The sequence below is a fragment of the Triticum dicoccoides genome, chromosome 7A (assembly GCF_002162155.2).
Source record: "Triticum dicoccoides isolate Atlit2015 ecotype Zavitan chromosome 7A, WEW_v2.0, whole genome shotgun sequence".
NCBI lineage: Eukaryota > Viridiplantae > Streptophyta > Magnoliopsida > Poales > Poaceae > Triticum > Triticum dicoccoides.
Genome location: NC_041392.1, coordinates 61,919,621 through 61,929,447, shown reverse-complemented (window position 1 = coordinate 61,929,447; position 9,827 = coordinate 61,919,621). Strand labels below are relative to the sequence as shown.

Genomic DNA, 9,827 nt, shown 5'->3' with positions numbered 1-9,827 from the left:
CGTCCTTCCTATGGTGGCGCTACTCCTCGCTGAGGGTAGTACTTGTGGCGGTGAGGACGGGAACCGGCGAGGAAATCGCTGGGAAGGCCGAATCTGTTGGCCTAGGATAGGAATCGGCCGGGGACGGGCTGTGCCAGGCATGGCGTCGGGATGGCAGCGCTAGGGATTCGAGAGGGAGAGGAGACCTAGCTGTTCGTGCGTGTATGAGGGAGACAGGGGATCGAACCGTTTTCTTAAACGGTGGCAATCTGCTTGTAAATAAGAGGAACTCCAGATTCTTAAAAATGTGGAGCTGGGAAACCCTTGCTTCGCAAAATTGCACTGCCGGCCCATCTTAGAGCATCTCCAACAGCCACGCCAAACAAGCGCCACACCGCAAAATTGCTCATTTTAGCACGCGCACAACCGGTATAGTGGCTCCAGCGGGCGTGCAAAAACCGCGCGCGCGGCATATCTAATTCGGCACGTGGGCCGAAACTCCATCACGCGCCGCTTATTTGCTGCGCCCGCTCCCGCGCGCTGGACTCTCACTCGCTCGCTCACAACTCACCCCCCTCCAGTCGCGGCGCCGCCGCCGCCCGCGCCACCCGGCGACCGTTCCGGCGCTTCCCCGGCCTATCCCCGCGCCGCGGCGGCTTCCTCCGCCCCCTCTAGTCACCGCCGCCCCTCGCGCGCATCCGTCCTCCGACGAACAGCGCCCGGGCGCTCGCTGCCGCTCGACGCCCACAAGGTGTTCGATAAAATGCCTGCAAGATATGTATTGCTCAAACTTCATCAATTTGGTGCATGTTGATTGTAGTTTTAATAGCATAGTATGATTCTTCCGAAGAAGAATTTCATATGGAAGAGGAGGAGGATCTTGCAATGATCCTAGCTATGCACATCAATAAAAAACCGAAGCACGGTAGTTCGGTTGTGGGTCGACAGAAAATTTGGAGGGATAGGATCGATGCCCACAACAGATTGATCAGACATTATTTTGTAGAGAATCCCACATACCCCGAGTCGTATTTTCGTCGCCGGTTTAGGATGAGCACCGAGTTGTTTAGGCGCATTGCAGAGAAACTAGCGAGCCATGACATATTTTTTTCAACAACGGAGGAATGCCGCCGGAGAGCTCGGGCATAGCACCTTTCAGAAGGTGACAGCCGCTTTACGTATGTTGGCATACGGTATCCCGACTGATTTAGTTGATGATCACTTGGCTATGGGTGAGAGTCAAGCCATCATGTGTGTCAAGCGCTTCGCAGTCGGAATTGTGCAAGTGTTTGGCCAGGAGTATTTGAGATCTCACAATGCTGAAGACGCCGCAAGGCTATTGGAGATGAACAAAGCTCGCGGCTTTCCTGGTATGCTTGGCTCAATAGATTGCATGCATTGGAGTTGGAAAATTGTCCAAAGGCATGGCATGGGCAATTTCACGGCCAAAAAAAAGGTTTCACTATAATCCTTTAAGCGGTAACCGCTCAAAAGACTTGGATTTGACATGCATTCTTTGGAATGCATGGATCTTTGAATGACAACAATGTTGTCAACCGGTCACCACTGATGAATAAGATTGCAAATGGTAATTTGCCACCGGTGCAGTTTGTAGCAAATGATCGTACATACAACTATGGCTATTATCTAGCGGATGTCATCTATCCAAAGTGGCAAACCTTTGTGAAGCCGTTGAAAAAGCCGGAAGGTAAGAAAAATCTTTATTTTCACAATGCTCAGGCGGCGGCTAAAAAAGATGTGGAGAGAGCTTTTGGGATTTTGCAAGCTCAATTTTCTATTGTGAGAGGACCGGCTAGATTTTGGGATCAAAAAATGCTTTGGTACATCATGCACGCTTGTGTGATCATGCATAACATGATCATTGAGAATGAGCGTGGTCAAGATGTAGACTACTCTCAGTATGAGCTCTTGGGACATCTTGTGCGAGTGCGACGGAGGACTGAAAGGGTGGCCCATTTTGTTGCCTCCTATCATGCCATTCGATATCCCGCAGCATATGATGATCTTGAGAATAATCTTATTGAGAAATGGTGAGTATAGAATGAACGACAAAAAACATCATAATTTGTACGTTCAATATTGTATTGCTTCATGAACTTCTCAACTCCTCAGCCATCAACCAGCCGCCAGCTTCTTTTAAAATATCTGGAGCTAACGATCGTTCGGGTGGACAACTTCTCATTTGTTTCCTCTAGCGTGGGCTGGTAGCCGATTTGTCTTGGATATAGCCCAGCCAAGGCGAATGGTCGGTACGCGAGAGAAAAGGATGGACCGAATCGGTATGCAAGTCTCACTTGGCGGTGGCACAACTCGGTAATTATCTACAACTCCTGCTTCGCTGTTTAGGTGGAGCTTGCTTTTTCCAGCTCCTCGACTCCTCAAATTTTGCACTAGAATCATCACCAGCTTCTCATTCACAACTCCGGGAGTTTCCCCGTTTGGCCCAATTCCAGGTTCGAAGTTGAAGGAGCGAGGAGTTGGAGAGTTAGCGAACAGACCCTAAGTTTTCAAAAGCTAAATCGTTCGGGATGGCTTTTCTCTAGTAATTTGTGAAGTCAGGAGCTAGAGAGATTCAGAAGAGGCCCTTATAACCACTAAATTTTTGCACAGACAGATAGTAGTCCGCGTAGGAAGAGAATAATGATGCTTTTTTATTTTTTTGAACATCAGTATAGACACAAACGCTCATATACACGTACATACATTCACCTCTATGAACACACACACGCACACCCTATCCATATGAAATCTTTGAATGACTAAGCTGGCATATCATCTTGAGATTTATGAAGTCACCGTAGGCGCCTCGTCGTTGACGGGAACATCTCCCACAGTCCCTCTAAAGATGAAACTCATGGGCACTAGCACCCATGGTTTATTGATATAGGGGAATCATCCCTTGTGAGAAACCAGAAATTCGTCCCCGACGTGGCTCGAACCCTGGTTGCTGGAGACGCCACTGCGCTCCCTTGCCACTAGGCTACAGCCTAGTTCTCTGATTCACGAGAATAATGATGCTCAAATGTAGAGAAGAACTACTCCCTCTAATAAAATTTTTTTGACACAACTCTAGTACAGCTGCGATTAAATTGGATTGGATGGAAATTTTTGTATTTATTCACAATAACAAAATGATTGTGCATAAATAATCTCTCTTAAGACGTTTTTGCATAAATAATTTCTCCTATCACGGCCCTGTGCAACTTCTTTTCGTCAAGCTCTTCCCACAATCGCCACGCGGGATCGATCATTCCCTTTTTAGGCTTTTTTTAGTCTTTCTCTTCTTTTTTAAAACTCCTCTTTTTTTCAAGGCAAGCATGATTGATCGATCTTTCCTGACTTTTTTTTTGAGACAATCTTTCCTGACTAAAGTCGTCCGTGACTCCGTGTACCGAAGCCTGGCCGAATTATACTGGCCCACCCAGTCCAACGAAGCCTCACGGCCCAGCTGAAAAAGGGACCTCAATCCTCCATCGATACGGCCAAGCTGAAAAAATTAGTACGTTTTTTTAGGGTACCATTTTATCATGTTATTATATGGAGTAATAAATAGAACAAAATTTACAATATTTTTTACATCCTATGCTTGGAATAAAAAATCATCACCTATTAACATAAATTAGACTTTTTAGTGTTTAACATGGAAACACAAATCTAACATTTTTAAGAAATTGATCCCCACTATTACCAATTTTCTCAACATGCACACTGTCCACATCGGCTTTATGCCACGTCATCATTCAGTAAAGCATATCCACCTATCACAGTGCCACGTCTGCCGTCAGTTTTTTCCCAGCCACCCGCCAACTGCGCATGTCTCCAGGCCTTAATTTCCCCGACTGCTCATCTTCTCCTATTCTTCTGCCACTCCCGGTCTCCCCACCACAAACGCACATGAAACGGATGGGGGATGTGAGCAATCATCCACCCCTCCGTTTTACAATCTCCCCGTCCCTCCAATACCTTCGCACTATACATAGTACTTCGCACCAAGGCACTTCCTCCCGCACCGCACCAAGGCCCTTCCTGATTGTAAGCACGTTCGAGCTCTTAGCTATGGCGCTCGCGTTGGATTCCCATCAACCTTTTTCCCGTGGAAGGAGTGATCGATGCCGCAATCCCGGTGCGGCCAAATCAGTCTGTGCGCGCGCCGTTGTTCTGCTCCGGGCCCTCCTTCCGCCGGCGCCTCGGTCGAGCTGCTCTGTTCCGGTCCTTCCTCGCCAGATGGCGTCCTCAGATGCACCAGACGCGGCCATCGCCGTCGCGGCCCCGATTCCAGTCGGACGCTCTGCTCCGGGCCTCTCACGCCGGACGCTCCGGACGCGCCTGATGCGGCCATCCCGCGCAACTGAGGAAGCCTGTGCGCAGGCGTTGCCCTGGTACGGCCCCTCCTCGCACAGACAGCCACGAACCATCTGGGGCAAAAGAAGCCGGCAGCGGCGGCAAGCAATCCCATCAGGCCGCGGTACACAAGTTTAATTCATCCATCATCTCCCATGCTATTTTCTAGACGAATCTGGTAGATTTTCTACTCCCTCCCGATCTTCTCTATTTGCATCAGTACTATCAATAGCTGGGTGTCCAAACTCCTATCCAGATTTGTTAATGTTTGCTCTGGGAAGTCAAACCGAGTTGAAGCCTCCTTCGTCGATGCTCATCTCCGTCCAGTGTCTAGATGGGAAAAATTGGAGACCTGGCTGCCACCACCGCACCTACAGGACGCCTGCTTGGGAATCTGAAAAACTCTATGGTACGTCTTCCTGAACGTGAGTTCAAGCCTCTACCATGGCTCATCCCCTTCTCCTTCAGGCACCAAGTGTGTTGGGCGGACAAAACTGGAGCCCTCGCCGCCGCCACGGTGCCACCACGCAGCCACCTGATCGGCAAATCCGAATCACTCTACATGTACACCTTCATCTTTATTAGGTGTTCAGCCATCTTGCATAATTTGGGATTCTTATTGACTCTTGCTTCCTACCCGTTCAATTTGTTGATGTACCAGATTCATGGTGTTTGGATTTAATTGGAAGAAGTGGTAAGTGTCTTTCAATCTGCAATCAATTGGATACAACAATGAAGAACACTTGATTTTTTTTTTGCAACAGATTATAGGCTGCCGCACGCATATGTATATCTAACTCAAACTAGACGATGAATGATACCTGAGCCAGTCATGTCGCTCATCTTGATCTGCCATCTCCATTTTCTCAGTCAGGTTGGATGTAGTTCTACATAACTAGATTTTCGTGAAATTTTAATCTTCGTCATGTGCCATTTGCAGGAAGGCCATTGCTGCAGATGGATCCAAATAAATTTCCTGACATGTTCTCCACATTTTCGACTGATGCTTTCATGTCATATGGCGCTGGAGCATATCAATGATTTCCTTTTGTTCGGTCATATGAATTCTTATGATGAGATTGGATTCTTTATAGACAGGAATCACCAACACACATAGTTGAATGAAAGTATCACATATGTGCTACTACATTTTTTAATAGATTATGTCCGATGGGGCTAGCGCAAACTGATTCTTATTATGTAGAATCAATATATTGCTATATCATGATTGGTCTTTATGCCCAGCGAATATTGAATCCGCCTAAATTGATCTTAGGATGTAGTATATGGTTCACGATCCAAGTAGAGATTACACAAGAAGTCAAGAACTGGTATTTTTCAGTCTAACTTTTTTCCTCAGTTTGTGAAGATCTGCAACATTTAACATGTGTTTTTCTTAGTTATGGTGCTTCGAACCAGTTCAATATTTAGTAGTCCCTATTGGATGTACTATTATGTATTCTCCTGAAAAGAACCATTGTATTTGTCAGATAAGAATGGACGAGGTTAGTTGATGCGACACATTTTCAGTTCTGTGAAATGTACGTCTTCAGAATTTCACTCAGTCACCTTAGATAACCCTTTTGTTCTCCATATAAGGCTATCTCTTTCAGCGTGTTCAAGTAAAAATAGCTAATTCACCTTTTTAATCTTCATAATAGGTCTGTCTGTTCCAGCATATTCAACTAAGAATTGTCATATGCATCATCATTCATTGGTTCAATCTTCGTTGATAATCTGACAAAAAGTTCACTACTTTGGTACTATGAAAACATTTTGAAACCGACAAGCTAACCTTCTTTATCAATTAAAATTTTGAAGCCTCTCATAACTTTTTGAAGGATTTTTTTTCACGGTTTACAATGTACTCACTTACTAAATCCTTCTCCTATACGATGCTACAAATTCCCGCAGCAATGCGCGGGGTATCATCTAGTAATCTCCAAATTTTTAGGCAATCACATTGTCAACACTATTGAGATGTTTAAGTTTTTTTTTTCTAGCTAAAGCATCTCGCGATTTTAAAAGCTGGGTATAAACATACTCTGCAGCTCGAGTCAAATTGGACTCCCTCGTTTTATACAACAAGCTCGGCCAAACTCAACTGGTTTGCACCCCTAGAAAAACACGCAGCTATATTTCGTCTAATCAAAAATGTTCTCCCAAAATGTATGCAGTCAAACTTCACAATCTCTTCACTCATAAAATTTATAAAAGAAATATTATGATCAGAAAGTTGAAGATAATATTTAATACATCTGTATGGAATTATTTGTAACATTATAATTTATCTTATCTGAGACCAAAACTGAACCTTCACTTCTTAAGCAGACAATTTGACCACTTGTGTGCACGATCCTGATTTATTTATCTCAGTTGCAGGATGATCATAGTTCAGAGCAAAACTTGGTATCACAGTGATCCTGATTCAGGGCTAATGGGCCTCCCAAGTTTGTTTCAGCTTCAGGGCAAAAAGAAAAAGTTTGTTCAAGTACATGACACAAGCTCACAAGTTGCTATCATGAAGACTGCGCATTCAAATACACATCCCATATAAGATCATCCACAAGACTTTTGATGTGTACACAATCATGGTAATAAAGATAACACAGTAGCAGATTGCTATGGTAAAAGTCATGAGAAGCACCCAGGCTGGGTGGGATGACAGGGCTTCAGCAGAACAAGGGAGGCATATATGTGCTGAGAATCTCCAAAACAACAGAACAAAACCTGATGGATTGATCACACAGCTTGAGGAGGGAAGAACCATGTGGGCCGCCACTGTCCAACACGCTGCAGCGGTGCTGCTGCTGCCTCTGACATCAATGGCGTGATTGTGCCATCCCTCATGCTGTACACACCAGAGTCGCAAAGAGGATTCGCAGAAGAGGTCGGCCAGACATAGTCACACATGAAGTAGATGCAATCCTCATGGTATCCACTGCATTCCACAGCAGGCAGGCACTTGGAGCCATGTTGGCCAAGAAAGAGCGCATGGCCACCCAACTCAGTGGCCTTTCTCCATCGACCGGGGCTGGTGTGCAGGTCTGCCTCAAAGACCTGAAACACGGCAGTACGCTTATGTTCAAAGACATCGTAGCTTGTCGAACGTGGCATGCAGCGAAACCATCTTGCCACCAGCAACAGTTTACCCCCACATTCAATGAGATACGGTTTTACCATGTACTCCTCTGCTATGGACAAATCTTGAGGTGTTCCACCTATATCACCCAAAGAGTCAATTATGCAGCTGATGGATGAAATGGTACGGTCATTATCCAAATCAACGATGAATAGCTGGCCGAAGCGACCCCATGCGTACAACTTCCCGTTGAAGAATACAACATCACTGAGGAACAGTCGTGGATCCTTATTATCTCTGAGCGAGGCAGTGGCGATCGGTGGCTGGCTAATACAGAGTGTATGGAAACAACCATCGTCCATGATTAGTGCAACGACAGGGGAATGAGGTGATGAGTCCAGGGGAGAGGGCACCACCAACTTATAGAAAATTGGTTTACGGTCAGAGTGGTAACGTATCTCACGCTCCCAAACAGCCACTAGATTAGGAAGCTCTAATGCAGTCTTGGAGAAAGGATTCATCAATGAGCACACATTACCATTGTCAATGAGGAATAGCCAGTTGTCAATGGAGCCTTGGCAACAAGCACCTTCTGGTACAGGTATGCGGTGAATTTCACTGCCTGGAATGCTGAGGAAAGTACCGTCTGGGAGGGTGAGCCACGGGAATGGCAGAGGAAGGGGCTGCAACATACTATTAGAGCGCCAGGTGCGACAGACTGCTCTTAGACGAACACGGTCAGACAGGGAGGGCAGGTGCTTGAGAACAAGGCCCAGGAGTTCCGGCTGAAGATCTGACCAATGGCGATACATTGCAGCCTCCATCATACAAGTCTACAAGCGAAGACATAGGGTTCATAGTTAAACAGAGTAAGAACTGCAACTAGCAATACATATGCTTCTTGTACCATTCTAAGACCAAAGGTCATCAGCTCAATTTTATAAGAAAGCTGAAGAAGTTCAGGCTATTATCAAAATATGAAGATGCAGGGGAACCATAAATCCATCACACAAAAATGAACTAGTGATACTACATCGCAATACTAGCCTTGCACTACACATTTATGCTTCTTGCACTTGTTATTAACAGCTGCAGTAGACAGCACACTAGCACTATTTACTTTTCATCGTAAGTCATAACTGCAAGTCTGCAAACTAAGATTAGACAGTATACTAAGCACTATTTTTCTAGATAATGAGATGTACGACTATGACACAAAAGATAACCCTTTGATTCCTTTTCCTCAAACTAGAAACGCCACAGAAGCAGCATGAGTATACCAATTTTGAAGTAATCATTTTCCCAATTCTAATTTGCAATGTCCCAGTGTTAATGATCAGTTACAGCACACAGTACGTGTTCGTTTTGTGTATAGAAGAAAAAGCAGAGGAGGGCATTCTGTCAAGTAAAATATGTAGAGAAAAAGAACTACCATCTTATTCAATTACAGACTGAAACTGAAACAATGCCTGCGCATTCCATCAGAAGCCAAGTATATCACTGAATATTTTACTTTACATCAGATCAAGACTCTGTTAGCAAGTGTAGATGAACTAAAAAAAACAAATGTTGGTCAGGTAAAGAGCAATTTGAAAAAGAGGGGTGCCATGCTGAAACCGTGATAGGTGTGCATCTGAACCAAGTACATATCCCTAAACATGATTTCTCAGGTGTAGTAAATCTACCAAAAGAAAAGGAATACTAGTAATTTGGTTAGGCAAATTAAGTGGAAATCTGCAAAAGAGATGCTATTTGTTTTCAGGGCACGGCGAAACTTACGCCGGTGCTCATCGGAGGCACATATTCCTAAGCATTTGTGGTCTACAGCAGGTAAAATTTCCGTCTCCAAGCACGGATCTACTGGAGGAGACAACGTTGGGCAGGTACATCGTCGATCCGCCCAACCAACTAAATTAACCCCTGAGCCCTGACTAGAAATGGTAGAGGAGCTAGGGCTTACAGCTTACTCCAGAGGTCCTCCTAGTGGCCTCGCCTGCGAGGGAATCGATTCGGCGGCAGGAAGCGCCCGCGGCTTGGGAATCTCCGGCGTGGCTCACATCGGCGGTGAGGTAGGGATTGGGATCGGCGGTGAGAGTTTGGGGTATTTTAGGGGCGCCCCTATGTCTCGCTTTAAGCGAGCACAGGGGCAAAGCCTCGTGCTGTGGGGAGCCCAGATGGGCCGGCCCAGCCGCGCAGGAGGCCGCAGCCTTTTTCTTTCCTTTTTTCTGTTCTTGTTTTTTTCCTTTATTTTGTACCTTTCTTTATGCTTTAAAAAATTCTACATATATATGCAAAAACACTCTTCAAAAACACATATTAGAAATGTTTAAAAATATCTGAAAAATGTTGAATAAGCATTAAAAAAATGTTAAATAGGTATTTGAAATGTGTTCAACAAGTTTTG

The 9,827-nt window shown here is 45.2% G+C and overlaps 1 protein-coding gene across 1 annotated transcript; it reads right to left on the bottom strand.

Moving 5' to 3' along the window:
- Positions 1-6,837: 6,837 nt before the first annotated feature.
- Positions 6,838-9,587, bottom strand: LOC119329900. Its single transcript, XM_037602999.1, has 2 exons — positions 9,384-9,587; positions 6,838-8,256 (listed from the first exon to the last, which is right to left on the bottom strand). Exon 2 carries the CDS (start codon positions 8,248-8,250, stop codon positions 7,084-7,086), a length of 1,167 nt encoding a protein of 388 aa, XP_037458896.1. The 5' UTR covers positions 8,251-8,256; positions 9,384-9,587; the 3' UTR covers positions 6,838-7,083.
- Positions 9,588-9,827: the final 240 nt, after the last annotated feature.